This window comes from Panulirus ornatus, chromosome 41 (assembly GCF_036320965.1).
Source record: "Panulirus ornatus isolate Po-2019 chromosome 41, ASM3632096v1, whole genome shotgun sequence".
In the NCBI taxonomy this organism is placed as follows: domain Eukaryota; kingdom Metazoa; phylum Arthropoda; class Malacostraca; order Decapoda; family Palinuridae; genus Panulirus; species Panulirus ornatus.
In genome coordinates this window covers 14,000,203-14,023,409 of record NC_092264.1, presented here as the reverse complement: position 1 = coordinate 14,023,409, position 23,207 = coordinate 14,000,203, and the positions used below count along the sequence as shown (strand labels likewise).

The 23,207-nt window shown below is 39.1% G+C and overlaps 1 protein-coding gene across 2 annotated transcripts in view; it reads right to left on the bottom strand.

Annotated features, from left to right (window-relative positions):
* The window catches only part of LOC139761686 (di-N-acetylchitobiase-like), a 45,497-nt gene that overhangs the window by 1,507 nt on the left and 20,783 nt on the right, over positions 1–23,207 (bottom strand). For both annotated transcript variants that reach the window (XM_071686021.1, XM_071686020.1), the window contains exons 4-7: positions 21,364–21,572; positions 18,746–18,888; positions 8,933–9,062; positions 4,361–4,522 (exon numbers count right to left, since the gene is read on the bottom strand). In XM_071686021.1, the coding sequence (XP_071542122.1) occupies positions 4,361–4,522; positions 8,933–9,062; positions 18,746–18,888; positions 21,364–21,572 (644 nt within the window). The remainder of the gene's footprint in view (positions 1–4,360; positions 4,523–8,932; positions 9,063–18,745; positions 18,889–21,363; positions 21,573–23,207) is intronic.

Genomic DNA, 23,207 nt, shown 5'->3' with positions numbered 1-23,207 from the left:
ATAGAAGCACTCTTTGTGACTAACCTCCATAACAGTTCCATTAAAAGGTACAGCAAATTCCATGAGGTGATAAATACAGCCAAATAGTTCCCTCACTTATGACTCAAACTGAATGCATCTTTCAATTTTTTTTGCAATATTCTCCAGGGATTACCACAAGAGCCAACTTTCACAGTAGTTTGAAGGCCACCATTTCTTTGTAATATGACTAAGGCTTTCCTATACATTAGTTACAATGGGTAGCAAGATAACAAGTATGGCCCTGGGAGTTAAGTGTTCCTGCCCTTTGCCAGCCTGAGGAAGTGGGGCCAGAAACACTGGTCATGAGGAATTACTCATATAACTTGTATAACTGAATGTATTTGATCCAACCTGTATAATATGACTGTAAATAGAGTTAATGGTGACAGTTATAACCAACATTACAGATGCCAATGTCTCTGACATTTTCACTCATGCCCACAACAATGTCGTCTTTTGTTCATCCATGTTTGGGAAGGGGATTCTTAATACCAACCCCTTCCCAAACATGTAAACGTTCAGTACTAAGATATATTCATTACTATATTCATACAAAAGAAACTGTACACACTTGTTACCAACAAACAATAAAAAATGTACAAAAAAAAAAAAGTCATTTTACAGGCCATTAGTATCAGTAGTCATTTCTTTCTGACACATATATCCTCTTTGTCAACCTCTTCTCATTCACTCTTTCCACATAGCCAAACTATTTCATTACATCCTCTTCAGCTCTTTCAAGCACACCTCTTTATCATCCTGTCAATTCTTACCAGATCAACCCTCACCACACCACAAATTGTCCTCAAACGTTTCATTTCTAACACATTTACCCTCTTCTATACATTCCCATATAAAGCCCATGCCTTGCATCCATACAACACTCTCGGGACTACTTTACCTTCAAACATACCCACCTTCAGCCACCCAGATACTGCATCTCTTTCCACACATTCCTCAATATGCTCAAATCTCATCTCCCTTGGTTCCAATCAATGCCATGTCCATGTGCTCAAATCTCATCTCCCTTGGTTCCAATCAATGCCATGTCCACTCCCAGGTATCTAAGAAACTTCACTTCCTCAAAGTTTTCTATACCGAAATACTTCCTCAAAGTTTTCTCCACTGAAACACTTCCTCAAAGTTTTCTCCATTGAAACTCACACCCCTACTAACCTGTCTCTTTGTACTACTAACTCTAATACCCTTCCTCTTATTCACATTTACACTCATTATTTTTTTGACACTCCCACACTCAGCCAACTTGTGCAGTTTTCCACTTGCATCTGCCACCAGCATTTTGTCATCAACAAACAAATGCCTCATCTTCCAGACACCCGCACCCCCAGCAGATTACATACTTGTCCCTCTCTCCATGACCCTTACATCTACCTCCCTCACGACCCCATCTAGAAACAGAGTAAAAAAAAAAGCCATTTTGACATCAAATAATGCTGTTGTAGACTGTCTTCACCTACAACCACTCACCCAAATAATTGATCAGAGACTTCCATTCCCCTGGAGTAGACTTGTTACTTTATAAATATTTCCTCCTCCTCATATTCAAGCATGTAATAAGCTTACTTAATTACCCAAATGTGAAGAAATAAGTAGATCACAATGCTGCAAAAGCTGCAAGATCACTGCAAGTGTCAAAAAAAAAATTCTGTTTCAGAGTCATCATACACCAGACCCCTGTTCCCTGACATTCTATCCAATATCTTTCATGGCAGCTGGTTAACAATTAACTCCTAATGTAGTTTGAAGAAATATATCTTTTGCTACTACACTAACTAAAGTATCATCATCATGAATGACAATGTGTATGTATCAATGGTCATATTTTTACAAACCCATAACCTCATCAAGAGTGATTGCCATTTTCATGATAACATCTAAGATTTAAATTTAAGCTTTACTGAACTGATTCAATGGTGATGAACACTCATATGAATATAAAGGATGAAAATGTTAATATTTCCCTACCTCCTCTGGTAGGGGATAAGAAACTAAACAATAAGTTTCCTGAGGTACAGTATATATATACTGACAATAGTTTTTGGAGACTGCTTTTGTGGTGCCTAATGTAGCAGTTTAAAGTATGCTATATACAGACAAAGGTTTTTGAGAAAAAACGTGCATGAGAAAAGACATACAATAAAGTGACTTAGAAAACACTTTAGAAAGCTATGACTCTATATGGTGTGCATGGTGGACTTTTGAATGCAGTTAAACAGCTTTTATGGAGGAAGCAGTGCATATATAAGTGGTGGATGAGTGAATGATATAAAGTAAATATGTGAATGCATCAGGGGTGTGCTGTTACCATGGTTATCTAATGTTTATGGAGGAGGCACTGCATCAGAATAAAACAAGTTGTGACAGTGGTATGATACTGGATCATGGAAAACTGAATGGAAGCTGTTGCATTCATTGTATGCAAATGATACTAAGTTGTTTGCTACTACAGAGAAAAAGTTGGATAGAATGATGAGCTGGTTCGATAAGGTATGGAATAGGGGGATACTGAGAGAATGTGAATAAGAGTAAGATGTTAGGTTTTGAAAGAGAAGGGAGATAAGAGAGTAAGATCAGTTTGCATTGTGAGGAACTGGAATCTGTGGATAGGTTTTAATGTTTAAGAGTAAAGTTTATGAAGGGTGGCACTGAGAAAACTGAAGTTGAAAGGGATTCATGCAGGGGAAAAGAGTGGAAGTGAACTGAAAGCTCTAGTAAAAAAAAAACATTTAAGTTTTGTGTGCAAGAAGCTTTGTAGATGACAGTATGAAAATGTTCAATGCTAGGCATAATCTCATTATGTGACACTGTTTGAATCAATGCAAGGGTGTGCAAGATTGCTGGCTGCCAGAAGAGAGTTGGATGTTATTTTGGGGACTGTGTAGAGTGTAAAGGAGATGCCAGAGACTGTTAAGTGTATATAAGGATGAGACATATATTTTCTTAGTAAAATTCTAAAGACCCAGAGAATATAATAATTCTCATGGATGATTGTTATACTGATAACTGAAATATAAGCCCTTCTGTAAGGAATGAGGTACTAATAGCTTGTATGAAGGAATACTTCACTCAATGGTGATATATAACTCTAAACCCTTAAAGTTTATGTAGGTTAGGACAGAACAAAAATAAAAGCAGTAGAGACGGGTAATTTGTGAAGCAGTGATGGAATTAAGACAAAAGATAGAATGAAGAATGTAGACATGAATAGGTTATGTGGTCTAAAGAAGTCACAGAAAGGCACATATATGGAAGTCTTTTAGGATGTTATGGTAATGGAGAATATATGACAGGTGACAGTTGGTCAAGATGATGAACATAATAAAGTAGAAGGAACTATAAGGAAAGTCACACAAATGTCATGAACATGAACAAAGGAATGCAGTTGAACTGCTTAGGCCTTGGAATATTTCATATTAGACAAATGACTAGGGTAGGCAGCCAATGACCAGGAAGGTATATTACCAGTACTACCCGCTTGGGTATCAGAAGGGTTAGCGATAGCTGCATAGTGACCCAGCACTTTATTAGTTGTCAAGTTACGCTCCTCTAGCCCAAATAGCTGTCTTTTCTTTCTGCCTCACCTACATGTGAAGTGCAGGCATTCCGTTCACAAACATATAATATATCTCTCCCTCTCACACACAGCTCTTGACAACACTTAACTAGGACAGCTCATTCTTCGTAACTCTAGAAATTTCCTGTGGTGAGTGCTATGTGTTAGCCCTGCCTTTGGGCAAAGTGGTAGGAGCAATAGATAGAGGCAGTAGGTTGGAACATTTAGGTAGTACTATTAGGTTGAAACATTAAGTAGAAGTAGTGGAAGGAACATTAAGTAGTAGTCAGTACGAACATTAGGTAGAAGCCTCTGCAAACACCTGCAATAGACTGGTCCTCTGCTGGTGGCCTTTTAAGGAAGATGTGCTAAAGGCTAAGAAGCAGCACTAGATTTGACTATTCATGGAGACTATTTTGCTGTGGCAACCCCATTGATGGAGTTCCTGAAGGGAACAGGCATCAGAAATGTAGATAGATAGGTAGACAGACTAGGGATCAGAATCAGTGGATGATTTTGTGTATGGAAGTGATAAACATGGAGAAATTGGTCTCAAATATGACAAGTCTTCCAGTATGCAAAGTGTAAAGTAAGAAGCACTTTTGCAAGCTCAACTTTCATTTTGACACACAGGACATGAGTTGAGGATGTCTGTAAGTGGTGTTGCAAAGGCTATGTATACGTGATCCATCCCATGAAACAGAGAGTGAAGGTATGATATCAGAGTGAGAATGAAGTAATGGTAATGGGAAATAGGCAGCTTACCTTGAAGTTATACCATGGAGACAGGGCGTTTTTATCCCAGTGATAAGTTGCATTGTACTGGTGACGAGTTTTCATCATATAACTAAAGGGATACTCTCTCCCTGCAGCATCACTACAGTTGGCTCCTCTAAATGGCACTTCTTCGATAAAGCATGTGCCATTCTGAGGAAATAAAACAACTCTAGTGGATAAAAGAACATATGAAAAGTAGATGGATAAAAGATTTACTGAAAACATGCAAACTGACTTCTAAACTCTGAAACTGATGGTATTAGGTTAGGATCCTAACAATTAATACAACAGTTGTTTCATATGATTTAACAGTATGATTTAGTAAAGGTCATATTTGGTGAAGCTTATCACCTTCATCGGATGGAAAGAAGTACACATTCGAAATGAAACTTCTCTCCCTAAAAGAATCCATCATTTCCCTACCCCTGTTCGGAATGTAGTCTTGAAGCTGCATATGCCCTATAAGAAGGGTCCTTGAGTTCTAAATAAATTTAGTTCATACTTTATTGATGTTTCCTTTACTAGTGAGGTTGTTCCAAGAACAGACAAAGAAAGGCTGCCTTTGCTCAAATCCATTCTTTAGCTACCACATGTAATGTAACAAAGCCACAGTTCTCTATCCACAACCAGGCCCCAAAGACCTTTCCATGGTACACCCTGGCCACTTCACATGCCCTGGTTCAGTCCACTAAGAGAACATCAAACCCTGTATACCACATAATCCCAACTCAATCTATCCCATGAACAAATTTCACCCTCCTGTATGTTAAGGCACTTATCACTCAAAGTCTTTTTCACTTCTTCCTTCCATCTCCAATTTGGTCCACCTCTTCTTGTTCCCTCCACTTCTGACACATATATCCTCTTTGTTAAATTTTCTTCACACATTCTCTCCATATATCCAAACTATTTCAGTACATACTCTTCAGCTCTCTCAATCACACTTTCTTTTTTACCACATCTCTCTCTCACCCTTTTATTAATCTGATCAAACTGCCTCACACTATATACTGTCCTCAAACATTTACTTTTCAACACATCCATCCTTCTCCACACATCTATAGCCCATGCATAACATCCATATGATATTGTTGGGGCCACTATAACTTCAAACATGCCCATTATTGCCCTCCAAATACCAACCACTCTTACACAAATTCTTCAGTGCTCCTGGAATCTTTATCCTACCTATGACTCACTTTCACGTTTCCATTCACTGCCATGTCCACTTCTAGATATTTAAAACACTTTACATTATCTAATTTTCCATTCAAATTCACAACCTAGCTAACCTGTCCCTCAACCCTGCCAAACCTAATAACCTTGCTTTTATTCACATTCGCTCTCAACTTCCTCCATTCACACACTCTTCCAAATACAGTCAACAACTTATATGGTTTCTCACTCAAATCTGCCACCAGTGCTGTAACATCAGAAACAACAAATGATACTTCCCAGGTCCTCTCATCCCCTCTCTCGGACTCTTGTATTTACTTCCCTTTATCCTCTCCAAGATTCTTGCATTTACCTCCTTAACCTTCCCATCCATAAACACATTAAACAGCCATGTTGACATCATAAACCACTCCACAGATCAACATTTACTTAGAGCCACTCAGTCTCCTCTCTTCCTACTTGTACATCCTTTCATCCTTGATAAAAACTTCTCTACTTCTTGTACCTTCATCCCACACCATATACCCTTAATACCTTCCACAAACCATTTCTATCAACCCTATCATATGCTTTCTCCAGATTCATAAATGCTACATACAAGTCCATCTGTTTTTCTAAGTATTCTTCACACACATTCTTTAAAGCAAATACCTGGTCCTGAAACCACATTGTTTCTCCCCATTCTGATGCTTTGTTCATGCCGTCATTCTCTCAATCACCACTCTTCCATGCAAATCACCAGGTACAATGAACAAACTTACACCTCTGTAGTTTAAAAAATACAACTTTATAAAATGGCACCATACATGTATTCTGCCAGTCCTCAGGTGCCTCACCATGATCCATACATACATTTGATATTCTAATTAACCAAACACCAACATATCCACTCCCTTTCTTAAAAAACTCAACTACAATACCACCCACTCCATTCTCCTTGCCACATTTTATCTTACACATGGCTTTTACTACCTCTTCCCTTTTAACCAGACCACCTTCTATGACTCTCTCACGTCATGCACCTCCTTGAACCAAACAAACTACATCTGCTACCTTATCATCAAACACAGTGACAGATAAGGGTATAACTGGGTAGTATGAGGTATCCAAGTGATGAAAATGGAAATGATGAGCAACTTGTGGAGTTGTATGCTGACAGAGGACTGGTGAAAAGGAATACTTGGTTCAAAAAGAGTGACATACAAAAGTATAAATGGAGCAGGTATCATTACTGAAGTAGGCATTTTAGGATTACACACTAATTGATGGGTGTGCAAAAGACAGATTCTTGGATGTGAATGTACTGAGAGGGGCAGGTGGTGGGACGTCTGATCATTACTTGGTGAAGGCAAGGGTGAAGATTTGTTGGAGACTTTTGGAAAACAGGACTGATGTGAGTGAAAAGAGGGTGGTGAAAGTAAAGTAAGCTTGGAAAAAGAGGAATATGTGAAGAGATACCGAGAGGTACAATGTGAAACAGCTAAAGGTTAGAATAAACAAAGTGGGGAAGTAGGAGAGGAATGGGAGGTATTTAGAAAAGCAGTGCTGGCATGTGCAAGTGAGGTATAAGGCATGCAGAAGATGGGAGGTGGGCAGGAGAGAAAGGTAGTGAGTAGTGCAATGACAAAACAGAACTGCCTGTGAAAGAAAAATGAGAGGTGTAAAGGTGATGCTTACAAGGAAAGAAGGTGAGTGACTGGGAGAGGTACAGGAGAAAGAGGCAAGAGATCAAAAGAAAGGTGTAAGGGCTGAAAAAGAGGGGAAATGAGAGATGTTGTAAGTGTGTATCAAAAAACTTTAGGGAGAATGTAAACTGTTTTAGAAGGGTGTTATTTGTGCAAGGGGGAAGAAAAGAACAAACAAATGGGAACATCAATGAAGGGGAGGAATGGGGAAGTGGTAACAAGCAATGGTGAAGTGAAGAGGAGATGGAGTGAGTACAGTGAAAGTCTGTTGAATGTGTCAGATTATAGGGTGGCAGGTGTAGGGTATTCAGATTTGGGGAGTATGACAAGTCATAGCAAGTAATTTAGTGGAAAGAAAGGAGATCAAAGTCTTGCATAAGATGAAATGAGGCAAGGTGGATGAAGTGGATGGTACTGCAGTTGAATTTCTCAAGAAAGGAACTGACTGAGTCAGATTGGTAAATTTGGATTTCCTAAGTCTATATGGATCAAAATGAGGTGCCTAAGGATTGGCAAAATGCCTGTATAATGCTACTATATTAAGGCATGGGGGACAAAGGCGTGTCTTTAAAATACAATGGCATAAGATTTTGAGTGTACCTGTTAAGTTGTATGGAAGAGTGGTGACTGAGAAGGAGGTGGTATGAGCATAGCAATAGACTGGGGAGAAACAGGAAGGTTTCAGATGAGGTATAGGATGTGTAGATCAGGCATTTGCTTTGAGGAGTGTGTATGAGAAAAAACTATAGAAACTGAAGGATATGTACATCGCAATTAAGGATATGGAGAAAGCATATGATAAAGAGTTCACAGAATTTTTTTTGTAGAAGGTGTTAATTACATATAATGGTGTGGGAGGAAAGCTATTAGGAGCAGTGATGAGCTTTTATCTTGACAGAGTAGGTAAACAGAAGGGCAAGTGATTCCAGATGAAAGTGCCTCTGTTGAAGGGGTGTATGATGTCACCATAGCCATATAATTTATTGAGGGAGGTAAATGAAAGGGTTATGGATAGAGGGGCAGGTATGCCGTCTGTTGGGGTAGGAGGACTAAGAGGTTAGTCGACACTTGTTTGTTGATGACACGGCACTGGTGGTAGATTCGATTAAGAAACTACACGAGTTGGTTTCTGAGTTTTGGAGAGTGTGTGAAAGGAGATAATTGTAAGTAAATTTGAACAAAAGTAAGATTATAATGCTTAGCTGTGCAAAAGGACATGTAAGTTGGGATGGGAGTTTGAATGGAAAACTTGAAGGAAGTAAAGTGCTTTATATAACTGGAGATGGAGGAATGGAGTTAATCAGATGTTAAGATCCTGGGTCCTGAACAAGCAGGAGGATGAAAGGTGTGTACAGGATAAAGCAAATGAGCAATATGGTAAAGTGGGGGCACATGCTGTCAATGGACTGAACCAGGGCATTTGAAGAAGCCAAAGGAAGCCATGGAAAGGTTTATGAGGACTGGTTGTGGATAGGGGGCTGTGGTTTTAGTGAATTACACATGACAGGCAGAGAATGGGTCTGTTCCTGGTACTACTTCACCTTATCATTGTGTAAAATAGTGAATATGAAATAAAAAAGATAATATATCAGAGGAATAAGACCCATTTTAAGAAAATAATATATTTTCATGGTAATATGAGATTAAAAAGAGAACACATGATTAAAAAAACAAATGTAATGAACAACTAAGTAATTACCTTATCAATGGAAATACATGGATAGTTGTAACCATACCAAGGTACACCCAGGATCATCTTCTTTGCAGGAATCCCAAGATCAAGGTATGTATTGACACCATGCGCAGTCATGAAGATGTCAGAGTTTGCTCTATAATTAGAAAATATCTATCATATAATAAACCCAAATAATGAGTCAAGATATTTTACTTGAAGAGTGAGAAATACCCAATACCCAAAGCCAAACAACTGTTTTTCTTTTTGACAGCCTTGAAACTTTATACAATAAAGTATCTAAACTCCTGTATTCTACTTACATGAACATGAGGTGAGCAAGGTGTCAAAATTCACAATTCTAATACTGTTATTTCAACATTTATTGGCTGGGGCAGAGCATCTTCAGCTGCTATCAAAATGGAAATACGGGATTTACATGCAATTTTTAAAGGGATTTTCTGACGAGAGTGAAACATTAATAGGTATTCAGAAGCAAGCAGAGATGATGAATGTTTATTCAACCTGCTAGTCATGCAACTGGAATTCATAACAACACCATAAAATGAAATAATATCATTGTCATTCTCCTTTAAATTCCTGCCTATTGGTTGTTAGTGTGCCATAAACCATGAGAAGAAACAGTTACCATGACTGCAAAATTCACCATTATTTTTTTGCTTCACACTTGATAGCCATTTCCTAAATCAGCAAAGTAGTGCAAGGGGCAGACAAAGAAAGGTTGCATTATCTCATATCCATCCCCAAGTTGTCAAGTGTAATGCACCTTCACTGGTGAGCAGCTCAATGGTGTTGAGAGCAAAATGCATGTCTGAATGGGTCTGGTTCCTGCTGCACAGTCAGCTTCTATAATGATCAGTATTCCTTTCTGCCTTTTCATTTATCTTATAGCTTTAATAATACTTTACCCATACATACATATAACTTATTGTAGATTCTAGTTATCTGGGATATTTTCCAGTACAACTATCTTTTTATTTGATTCAAAGGACCGGACTTACTTGCCTGTTTGCAGCATGTAATTTGCCTTGATCCCAGAAGTGGATTAAGGTTGTCAAACTCACTCACCTGATGGTTGTAACTATAAGGACTGTGGTAATGTTGACACCTGCTGAACCACATCATGTTCTATTTTTCTGTTATATTATTACTTTCTTCTTTCTTTCTTTTAAACTATTCGCCATTTCCCGCGTTAGCAAGGTAGCGTTAAGAACAGAGGACTGGGCCTTTTTTTGGAATATCCTCACCTGGCCCCCTCTGTTCCTTCTTTTGGGAAAAAAAAAAAAAAAAAAAAAAAAACCGAGAGGGGAGGATTTCCAGCCCCCCGCTCCCTCCCCTTTTAGTCGCCTTCTACGACACGCAGGGAATACGTGGGAAGTATTCTTAATCCCCTATCCCCAGGGATAATATTATCACTACTTACAATGGAGCTTCCTCTCATTTGAAGTGCACTTCAGGTGATATCTGAGCCACCGAAAGCAATGTGTTTCATCTTATTCATTTTACCATTCCTTCTCCAATATCAAATGTAAGGGCAGTTAACACAATCATCTGTTCTCAAATGGAAGTTATTGGAACCAAATCGATCCTTCTCCCCCTTAGATTTTTGTATGGTAAAAGTTCCTTTTAACTGAAACCTTTTCTGATATCTAGTAATGCGTTACTTCTAACAGAACATTCTTCAAGAGATGTAAGGATAAAGCAACAAGAGGACATCATACGAAATTTAAGCAAGAAAATTAAAAGAAAGAAAAAATGTAAGGAAGTACTTTTATTGTGTGAGTGGTGGATGAATGGAATAAGACAAATGAACAAATTGAACCACAAAATCCAAAGCAACCAAGTTTGGCACATGTTGCAGATCCATACCTGTACCAACAGTGGATGAATGGAATAAGACGAATGAACACACTGAACCACAAAATCCAAAGCAACTAAGTTTGGCACATGTTGCAGATCCATACCTGTACCAACAGTCCCTACACATGAAGCACTCGTAATCCAATCCAATGACATCATCTCCCAAAAAAAACACACATAAGACACCACTTAAAAATCAGCTACAAATTAACAATATAAAATTCAGAAAAACTAGCAAAAAAATCCACCCTGAAACAACTGCTCACCCACCCTCCACTCCTACTGACACAAGCAATGCAGTTAAAACCTTAAAAAACTCTGCTGCAACAGGTCCTCACGACATATCAAACTTTCACTTCACACACTTTGGTCCCATTGTAATACATGCACTTCCAAATATCTACAACTACTGTTGGCTACACAACAAAATCGCTAACATCTGGAAACTTGCCAGCATATTACCAATCCTAAAGCCTAATCCTGGCTACAAAACAAAATTCTTACCATCTGGAAACTTGTTAACTTTCCACTTGCTACTAATCCTAAAAGCTTCCAAACCATCTATCTTCCCCTTCTCTTACTGCCCTATATCACTTCTGTCTTCATCATCCAAACAATATGAAAAATTTATGTACAATAGAATCAAGTAAAATATTCTACTCACCTACACAATATGGCTTTAGAGCCAAACATTCCACAACCAGACAACATTTCACAATCAGACACCATACCGAATTCACACATCACTTCATAGAAGACTTCAACTAACCACAAACCTCCTGCCATACAATACTAGCAGAAAAAAATCACCAACACAGTATTCAAAATAGTTCCCAAACATATCCTCACACAAAAAATCTATAGGCAAAAGATTCTTTCAATAAGAGTCTTTCCTTAGAAATTGCAACCCAGGTGGATCTTGACCACAAGAGCCAGTACAGTACTACCAGCATATGTATCTCCAATTTTCGACTAAGAACAGTTGCAACAGATGCTCTGTCCTTAGATCAGAATTACAGGAATCGGGTTATCCTTACCCCAGTAAATCTTTGAGGAAAATTTCTTCTCAAACTAATCAGGTTTTGAGTTTTAGTAATGCTGAACTTCTGAAACTATATGTAGAAAGCAATATTTGTGCACCTTGCGACCTTGAAACCCTTTTTGGCAGGAAATGTCTTGGCATGGACTAAGGAACTCATTAATATGTGAGGAAGCTGGCCTCTGCCTTAGCCTTCCTCAGAAGCCTTTTGGTGATAAAACTCAACAATGAAGGGTCAGTGGCACTTGTCTAGCATCTTCATAAGACAGTACCTTATATCAGACTTCGCGGATCTAATTGATATGACTTTGGGTATTCCTCCTTCTGGAAGGACAGATTCCAGTGTGACCCCCAAATTCACCATTGTAGATATCTATTTCCATCTTTGGGTTTAGTCCCTATTTGAAAGATTGTTCTTTAAACCCTTCTTCATGCTCATGGGACAGACTGAAGAGGAGAGAAATTCACGATTGAAGATATATATTTCCATCTTTGGGTTTAGTCCTCATTTAAAAGATTTTTCTTTAAACCCTTCTCCTTCATGCTCATAGGACAGACAAGAGGAGAGAAATTCACCATTGTAGATACATAATTCCATCTTTTGGTTTAGTCCTCATTTGAAAGACTTTTCTTTAAACCCTTCTCCTTCATGCTCATGGGACAGATTGAAAAGGAGAGAAATGGAGGATAAATTTGTAACTTTCTCTCTGTGAGCCAGTGTCCTATCAGCAATTTTTCCAAGATTCTTTGCCTTGCACTGCCTTCCTCTCCCTTAAGGAAAAAAAAAAAAAAGTGACCAATTGTGGATTGGTGCCTGTGATTTGCAAATTCTTTGATGCCAGGCAGTCACGGATGACTGGATCAGTGCTATAATATCTGTAGTGGTCTCTGACTAGCCATAGGCTGTCCCAAAATAAAGAAGCTGTAACTACCTAGTTAGGGAATTGCAATCGTTAAAGGGTCCTAACCCAAATTTTCCAGAGAAACACAGGAACAATGGAACACTGCCACAGGGAGAAAAGTGTTTCAGATTTCATAACCTTTGTTTTAACACTTCATACACGCACATATGCCACCATATTAGGATCACGTTTATGCCATCTACACAATAGTCCAATCCTAACAACAGCTGCTCTTCAAAATAATTTGCCAGCCTGAAAATAAAAAAGGGAATGAAAATCAAAAAAAGAAATATCTACAATCTATTGAATTCATAATACAAATTAAGTCCAAAACACACTTCAGGCAGTTCAACAAGGGCTCTATATGCAGAATTTCACATGACAACCAAAGGGTGGGCAGTTTTGATATCTCTTTCTTTCTCTTCATCTCGAAGATTTGGAACATTCTACCCCTCACATGTCTTTCCCAATCACTATATTCAGGAACATTTTAAAAGACAGGTTTTTCACTTCGTCCAAAATTTGTGAATACTTTTACCTGTCTCTTCTTTCTCCTTTTCATTAACCTCTTTATAGTTCAGTTAAGATCAGTTAAGTCTTCTGGTTGTGACTGAAGCCAGAAAAAAAGTGAGCATATCAATTCATACAGGTACACAAAGATAAGTTCAAGTGGTAAGCCAGGTGGCTTCAGTTATCTCCAAGCTCTGCTAAACTCATATTTCAGGGTAATTCCCAAGATCTGACTGGCTGAGATTATATTGTAGACAAAAACTTGTTCACATGGTATTGTCATTTAAGACATATAGCAGATGATAGATTCATACAAGATCAGATGTAGTATGATTTTAGCTTCGAGGAAAAGAGGTGGGATGCAAAAGGAGTGGATAGTTACAGCAAGTGAACTGTTAAGGTGAACAGATTTTACTAACGAAGCAACAAGATGATACAACAGAGGTAATTTGAGTAGAGGGGTAAAAAGGTGATGAAAATATTAATCTCACTTGATAAATAACCATAGCAAACAAAGTGAATATGTAAATATGGATGTGCTTAAGGAGTGTGACTACATTCCCTCCCTCACTCTGCACCTTCATATTTAGCTTCCTCTCTGGTTGATCTGTCTCTGTGGTTGTTGATGGATCAGCTTTCCCCCTTTTCTCCACCAACAGCAGTGTCCCTCAAGGTTCTGTCCTGTCCCCTATACTTTCTCTCCTCTTTCCAATGATTTCCTCTCCACAAATAAACCAATGCACTCATACGCTGACATCTCAACACAGCATTCATCCACATCCTTCAATTCTGCTCCCTCTTCTCTCACTTGATCTTCATCTCATTTTGACATAGCCTCCTCAATAAACTAAGACTTGGACAGGCTAACTCAGTGAGGTAGACAAAATCTTGCTAAGTTTAATGCCTTCAAGACCCAATTTCTACTCATCTCTTTATCAAAAACTCCTCACAACTCTCGTCTCTCCCTGACGGTTCTGTAATTCTACCTCTTGACTCAATGAACATAAATAGCATTACTGTAATATCCACTCTTTCCTGGAAAACCCACATTACAGGAATAGCTAAGTCTGCCTCTAAGAAACTGGGTGTCCTGTTTAGATGTCTAAACTTCTCTTCTGAACAGTTGCTCCATTCATACAAGGGACTGATTCGTCCTTGTATGGAGTACTGCTCTCACATTTAGGGTGGTTCTAGCTCTGCATCCTTAATTGACAGAGTTGAGTTGAAAGTAACCCACCTTATAAACTGTCCCAGGCTAACTTCCAAACTTGACCCCCCCTTGCTGTATCCCGCAATATTGGTTCACTCTGCCTCTTCTATAGGTATTAATTTTATTCTAGCTTCTGAAAGCTGGCTGGTTGTGTGCCCACACCACTAACTAGGCCACATAATATTTGGCAAGCTGCTGCACCACATGATTATTGTGTGACCATCAGCAATTCAAGGGTGGGTCATTTTGATACCTGCTTTTTTCCTTGCATGTTGACTCTGGAACTCTCTACCCTCTCAGGTCTTTCCATAACTATGACCTAGCTAGCGCATTGCATAAGACAGTTTCTAACTTTCTCAAAAATTTGCAAATACTTTCCCTTGTCCTTTCTTTTCCTGTTTCATAATTCTCTCTATATTTCAATCAAGGCCTGGCCCCGATGTGGACTTTTGTCAGTGACTGGCAGGGTGGCGATGGGAATGAATAAAGGCAGACAGTATGAATTATGTACATGTGTATATATGTATATGTCTGTGTGTGTATATATATGTATAAGTTGAGATGTACAGGTATGTATATGTGCGTGTGTGGATGTATATTTATGGTATTGGAGCGGAATTTATTAAAAAAAGGGGTGACTGTGTTGTTGACTGGTTGGTAAGGTTATTTAATGTATGTATGACTCACATTGAGGGAAGAGCAGTGTGGTTTCAGAAGTGGTAGAGGACGTGTGGATCAGGTGATTTCTTTGAAGAATGTATGTGAGAAATACTTAGAAAAGCAAATGGATCTGTATGTAGCATTTATGGATCTGGAGAAGGCATATGATAGAGTTGACAGAGATGCTCTGTGGAAGGTATTAAGAGTATATGGTGTGGGAGGCAAGTTGTTAGAAGCAGTGAAAAGTTTTTATCGAGGATGTAAGGCATATGTACGTGTAGGAAGAGATGAAAGTGATTGGTTCTCAGTGAATGTAGGTTTGCGGCAGGGGTGTGTGATGTCTCCATGGTTGTTTAATTTGTTTATGGATGGGGTTGTTAGGGAGGTGAATGCAAGAGTTTTGGAAAGAGGGGCAAGTATGCAGTCTGTTGTGGATGAGAGAGCTTGGGAAGTGAGTCAATTGTTGTTCGCTGATGATACAGCGCTGGTGGCTGATTCATGTGAGAAACTGCAGAAGCTGGTGACTGAGTTTGGTAAAGTATGTGAAAGAAGAAAGTTAAGAGTAAATGTGAATAAGAACAAGGTTATTAGGTACAGTAGGGTTGAGGGTCAAGTCAATTGGGAGGTAAGTTGGAATGGAGAAAAACTGGAGGAAGTGAAGTGTTTTAGATATCTGGGAGTGGATTTGGCAGCGGATGGAACCATGGAAGCAGAAGTAAATCATAGGGTGGGGGAAAGGGCGAAAATTCTGGGAGCCTTGAAGAATGTGTGGAAGTCGAGAACATTATCTCGGAAAGCAAAAATGGGTATGTTTGAAGGAATAGTGGTTCCAACAATGTTGTATGGTTGCGAGGCGTGGGCTATGGATAGAGTTGTGCGAAGGAAGGTGGATGTGCTGGAAATAAGATGTTTGAGGACAATATGTGGTGTGAGGTGGTTTGATCGAGTAAGTAATGATGGGGTAAGAGAGATGTGTGGTAATAAAAAGAGTGTGGTTGAGAGAGCAGAAGAGGGTGTTTTGAAATGGTTTGGTCACATGGAGAGAATGAGTGAGGAAAGATTGACCAAGAGGATATATGTGTTAGGGGTGGAGGGAACGAGGAGAAGTGGGAGACCAAATTGGAGGTGGAAAGATGGAGTGAAAAAAATTTTGTGTGATAGGGGCCTGAACATGCAGGAGGGTGAAAGGCGTGCAAGGAATAGAGTGAATTGGAACGATGTGGTATACCGGGGTCGACGTGCTGTCAATGGATTGAATCAGGGCATGTGAAGCGTCTGGGGTAAACCATGGAAAGTTCTGTGGGGCCTGGATGTGGAAGGGGAGCTGTGGTTTCGGTGCATTATTACGTGGCAGCTAGAGACTGAGTGTGAACGAATGGGGCAGGGTGGCAATGGGAATGAATAAAGGAGGACAGTATGAATTATGTGTGTGTATATATATGTATATGTTGAGATGTATAGGTATGTATATTTGCGTGTGTGGACGTGTATGTATATACATGTGTATGTGGGTGGGTTGGGCCATTCTTTCGTCTGTTTCCTTGCGCTTCCTCGCTAACGCGGGAGACAACGATAACGCAAAATAAATAAATAAATAAATGAATCATGGTGAGGTGCCTGAGGATTGGCAGAATGCTTGCATAGTGCCATTATACAAAGGCAAAGGGGATAAAGGTTAGTGCTCAAATTACAGAGGTATAAGTTTGTTGAGTATTCCTGGGAAATTATATGGGAGGGTATTGATTGAGAGGATGAAGGCATGTACAGAGCATCAGATTGGGGAAGACCAGTGTGGTTTCAGAAGTGGTAGAGGATGTGTGGATCAGGTGTTTGCTTTGAAGAATGCATGTGAGAAATACTTAGAAAAGCAAAAGGATTTGTATGTAGCACTTATGGATCTGAAGAAGGCATATGATAGAGTTGATAGAGATGCTCTGTGGAAGGTATTAAGAATATATGGTGTGGGAGGCAAGTTGTTAGAAGCAGTGAAAAGTTTTTATCAAGGGTGTAAGGCATGTGTATGAGTAGGAAGAGAGGAAAGTGATTGGTTCTCAGTGAATGTCGGTTTGCGGCAGGGGTGCGTGATGTCTCCATGGTTGTTTAATTTGTTTATGGATAGGGTTGTTAGGGAGGTAAATGCAAGAGTTTTGGAGAGAGGGGTAGGTATGCAGTCTATTGTGGACGAGAGAGCTTGGGAAGTGAGTCAGTTGTTATTCGCTGATGATACAGCGCTGGTGGCTGATTCGGGTGAGAAACTGCAGAAGCTGGTGACTGAGTTTGGTAAAGTGTGTTAAAGAAGAAAGCTGAGAGTAAATGTCAATAGGAGCAAGGATATTAGGTAAAGTAGGGTTGAGGGACAAGTCAATTGGAAGGTATGTTTGAATGGAGAAAAACTGGAGGAAGTGAAGTGTTTTAGATATCTGGGAGTGGATTTGGTAGCAGATGGAACCATGAAAGTGGAAGTGAGTCATAGGGTAGGGGAGGGGGCGAAAGTTCTGGGAGTGTTGAAAAATAAGTGGAAGGCAAGAACGTTATCTTGGAAAGCAAAAAAGCGTATGTTCGAAGGAATAGTGGTTCCGACAATGTTATATGGATGCGAGGTGTGGGCTACAGATAGAGTTGTGCAGAGGAGGGTGGATGTGCTGGAAATGAGATGTTTGAGGACAATATGTGGTGTGAGGTGGTTTGATCAAGTAAGTAATGAAAGGGTAAGAGAGATGTGTGGTAATTGAAAGAGTGAGGTTGAGAGCAGAAGAGGGTGTTTTGAAATGGATTGGTCAAATGGAGAGAATGAATGAGGAAAGATTGACAAAGAGGATATATGTGTCAGAGGTGGAGGGAACAAGGAGTTGTGGGAGACCAAATTGGAGGTGGAAGGATAGAGTGAAAAAGATCTTGAGCTATCAGGGCCTGAACATGCAGGAGGGTGAAAAGTGTGCAAGGAATAGAGTGAACTGGAACGATGTGGTATACTGGGGTCGACGTGCTGTCAATGGATGGAACCAAGGCAAGTGAAGCATCTGGGGTAAACCATGGAAAGTTTTGTGGGGCCTGGATGTGGAAAGGGAGCTGTGGTTTCGGTGCATCATACATGACAGCTAGAGACTGAGTATGAACGAATGTGGCCTTTGTTGTCTTCTCCTAGCGCTACCTCACACACATGCGGGGGGAGGGGGTTGTCGTTTCATACGTGGCGGGGTGGCAACAGGAATTAATAAAGGCAGCAAGTGTGAATTATGTACATGTGTATATATGTACATGTCTGTGTATGTATATATATGTATATGCTGAAATGTATAGGTATGTATATGTGCGTGTGTGGATGTGCATGTATATACATGTGTATGTGGGTGGGTTGGGCCATTCTTTCACCTGTTTCCTTGCGCTACCTCGCTAATGCCTGAGACAGCGACAAAGAATAACAAATAAATAAATAAATATATATGAATGATGACGTATGTAAAGGGAATGAAAGGCAGTACATAATCAATTCATCCCATGTATATGAGAATGGGATTCAAGCTGATATTCAGAATAGATATATGCAAATCACAGATGAGAAAGAGAAATGAACGGTTGGTAATAACATTTGTATAAATATCCCAGATTTAGAGGTGCACTAAATGTATCCCACTTACCTGGCAGTGCATGGTTTTTCAAATATTTGACTCTGCTCATCGTACGCCATGATGAAAATAAGATCACTGTAGTTGGCAATTGACTTGTAATCATAATATCGGCCATCAATCCCTTTTGCTGACCATGCAACATCAAATGAGACCTGAAGTAATCAAAACTATGAAAATTACCAGAATTATACAGGAAATTTATGGAAACTACTTGGAGTCCCAAACTGATTAATGGGTTATGTTCCTGGGTCCTGTTTGTAAGATGATTTGTTCATAAGTCAGAAAATATAGATTTTTGTGATAATTCATAAAATTGAATCAAAGTCATAATGGAATCCACATTATATTCTGAAAAATATCTAATAAAACATCATATTAAGAAAAAAATAAGTCAGCAGTTTGTATGTATGAGTGATTATTTGCTTGTCAATCTAGGAATCAAAGAGCATTTTTCTGAGCCTCCTTATTCTTATGGGTATTTGTAAGTCAGGGGCTTCCAAGTATAATCAGATCTACATGAATAACATATTCCAAACATACCAAATGAATGAAAGGCATTCTCTATACCTATTCTGACATTTGCTTTTCAGCATATTCCTAATACATTAATCAAATAAGCTGTGAGGTTAAACAATGTTTCATGCTTGAACATATGAGCATGTGCTTGAATAAACTGAAAGACTGTGTGCACTTGATTCACCCCATTTAAAATGAATGACTGAAAGAAAAAATGACAGCACACGTGAGTGTATTTGCATGTCCACTGAATATCCATTAATACGTCATAATCCAAATCAGAAAGTCCTGCATCTTGCAACATGATGAGTGGTGCAAAATACTGCTATTAAATTACAACACTGGAACATTTTGAGTAGTGCACACACCATCACAGAATTAAAATCTATCCATAACTAAAGACAGTACGGTGTCACAAATTGGTCAGACAGTGTACATAGCCACAGCATCCTTTCCCCTGAAGCCACTACCCTTGACAATCAACTAGAAAATTTTGTGTCACATTAGCACTTGTGCTGTGATGACAAATTCAAAACTCTTCACTCATGTGATTATATTTTTTCATGTGTTTTAAATCATATGAGACCTAGATATCCATAGGTAGTACACCATGATCATTGATTTTATAATTTGCTTTTCACAAATTTCAATTACATACTCCCATTATTTTAAGAATTCCTAAGGACTGGGGAGAAAAAATACTTCCTACATATTCCCTGAATGTTGTGGAAGGTGGCTAAGAAGTAAGAGTAAAACTGGAGCAATGTGGTATATGGTGGCAATATGCTGTCAAAGTACTAAACTAGGGCATATGGAGAAGCCAGAGGAAACAACAGAAAGGTCTGTAGGGCCTGGTTATGGAGAGGGAGCTGTGGTTTCACTGCACTATCCATGACAGCTACAGAATCAATGTGAGCACATGAGGCCATTTCTTAGTCTGTTTCCAGTGCTACCTTCCTAACACAACAACAGCAAATGAAACAATTCAAGAATCATGAGTAAAACTCAAAGATGGTGGTTAGGACCAAACATTTTTCTCATTTGCCACCAAAGAAGTTGCAGTGCTGATGGTGCCCCCCTTACAAAATGGGTTTCAACTGCTCATACAATGACATTCTGCTAAAACAAGAAATCCTCAGAAATAATCCCGTCTTTCCATAAGAACCCCCTGTATCCATCACAAAACCCTCTAAACTGCCCAACTCTCCTTCCACTTACTGTCAAACATCACTGCTGTCCTCAGTATCCAAGCTATTTGAAAAATTGATCCATATGAGAACCATCCAAAATATCCCATTCCCACCAACACAACATGGATTCAGATCCAATCAACTCCACTACCAGACTGCAAACAAGCCTCACACAACACATCCAAGAGGGCTTCAACCAACCACAGAATGTTAGTAAGATTTATCCATGCTTGTCTGTTCCAAACACCACCCAACTTCCAAGCATTAAAAACACCAGTTCATCACAAGACCCATTATGCCCAACATGACACTTTTACAGAGAGCATTACAAACACCAGCTCAACATATCACAAGCTCACTTATGCTCAACATGAAACTTTCACACAGAGAATTACAGACAACAGTTCAACGCATCACAAAACCTGTCATCCCCAACATGAAATTTTCACACTAAAGACACTGAACACTTACTCCCTAACTGTCCTGTATTCATCCTACAGAGAGAGAGAGATGCACACACACATACACAAACTCTTTCACACTTCTTGATGTGTATTTCCATCTGATGGGCATGGCTGATTTTGTGAGTGTGATGGGGGGGCCCACAGAAGTGGACCCAGGGGTAGAGAGGTAAACGTATCTTTACATTCTTATCCATTTCCTTTACATAGTAATTCAATGTGAAGATATAAAAACAAAGTTTCATTTCTCTATATTTTACATCACTTTTGCTGATAGTATCTCTATGGGAGGATAAATTGCTCTTGCACTGATGAAAGTGGCCATCTCTTTACATACTAGGGAAAATAAAACTGTCAAGTCCTGCTGACTATAACATAAAGCCCAAATGCAAGGGGGTCACAGTACATTTTGTCTTTCTGCATCATGTATAAAAGTATTTGATAAAATTTTCACTCTTACTTGTGACCCTGGTAAAGTTCTATGAAATACATCTGCAGTTTCTTGTACTAGTTTAGACAGTCCTGTTTGTTCAGGAGTGTTTGGATCAATAGCATCCTCAAAGTCAATGTTGATTCCATCCATGAATTTCAGAGCAACATCACTGGCATGTAATTTCACCCAGTTTCTCCGTGCAGTGGCATTGGGAAGATCACTTGTAGGAATGTTACCTGTGTAAAAAAGAAGCATCAGTGTCATAATTGTTCTTCTTTGATTAATATATTTTGTTTGTATGTGTGTGTGTGTGTGTGTGTGTGTGTGTGTGTATGTGTGTGTGTGTGTGTGTGTGTGTGTGTGTGTGTGTGTGTGTGTGTGTGTGATTACATTTCAAACAGTACTAATTATCTTTTTGTGCCTTACACTGAAGGACTTCTACACCTGTAGGGTCCCATCTCTTCAACTTTCCCTCATACAATATGCTGAACTTCTTTACACTTTCTGTATTCACCATTTCTTTACTAGGTTTATACTATTCAACTGTTACACTGTCAATATACATGTACTTTCTTACAATATTTTCTAATTCATTTCTTGTTTAGCCCATCAATGCATCCTCTTGTTAAAAGATATTGATTATGTGTAATTAATTATTTGTAATTACCTGTTTGTACAGTAAAGGGAGGGAGTTTTACACTTGTGGGGCTCTATCTCTTGAACATTTCCTAACATATTACTTCTTAAATCTATGTATGATGTCTGCACTCACTATTCCCTCAGAAATTTCATTCCATCCATCTATTCTTGTTTTATAAAACTACTACTTTAAATCTTTTTTGACAAGTTTCTTGCTTCATTTCATGCTGTGTCATATGTTGTCATATTCCTACTTTTTTTTAAAACAATTCACTGTCTACATCATCAATCTAGTTTAAAAATTTAAAGGTTGTGTGATCAGGTCACGCCACACTCTTCTCTCTTCCAAGGTTGGTAAATTCATGGCTTCTATCCTTTCCATGTGACTCAGTTCTCTTAATTCTGACACCATCTTTGTTGCCCTTGTCTGGACCTTCTCTACCAGTCCTTTGTGCTGCTTTAGGGGCAGTGACCAAGCTTGATAAGCATTTTCTAGTTCTGGCATTGAGTAGCTTATAACAGCTTGCTAACTATTTCCTCATCCTTGTGCTGCACTATTCTAATATTTGCCAGCAAGCAATTTGTCTCTGGGGCTCTGCCAGTAGGTCTAGGAATAATGTAAACTCCCAAGTCCTTCTCACACATAGAACCCTGAAGCTCATTCTCGGCTAGATTTTAATCATATTGAGGACTTCTTTCACTTTGTCCCATCCTCGTTACTTTATATTTATTTAGGGTGAATTTCATCAACCACGCATCACAATTCTGAAGTGTGTCTAGGTCCACTTGTGAGGTGATGCAATCTTCCTTGCTTTTCACTTCCTTCATGACCTTTACATTGTCTACAAATAATATTCAGAACAGTGGAAGCCCAAAAACAGGGCCCTGCAGCATACCACTGGTAATCTCCATCCACTGGAAAAGGCTCCTCTGACATGTGTCCTTTTTTCACTTCCACTAAAAAATCTCTTCATTAGAGAAGGCTCCCTCTTATTCCTGTATGGCAATCTAACTTCTCAATCTGCCTTCCATGCAGTACAGTTTTGAATACTTTCTAACGGTCAAGATACAAACAATCCATCCAGCTTTCCCATTCGACTATGACAGAGCTCACTCTTTTGTATAGATTTAAATTGCTAGTTACACAGACCTTTCCCAATAATCGGTTCACCTCTCACTTTGGTAATTTCTCCTCTGTAGAAAGTTGTTCATGTGCTTTATGACTATCTTTT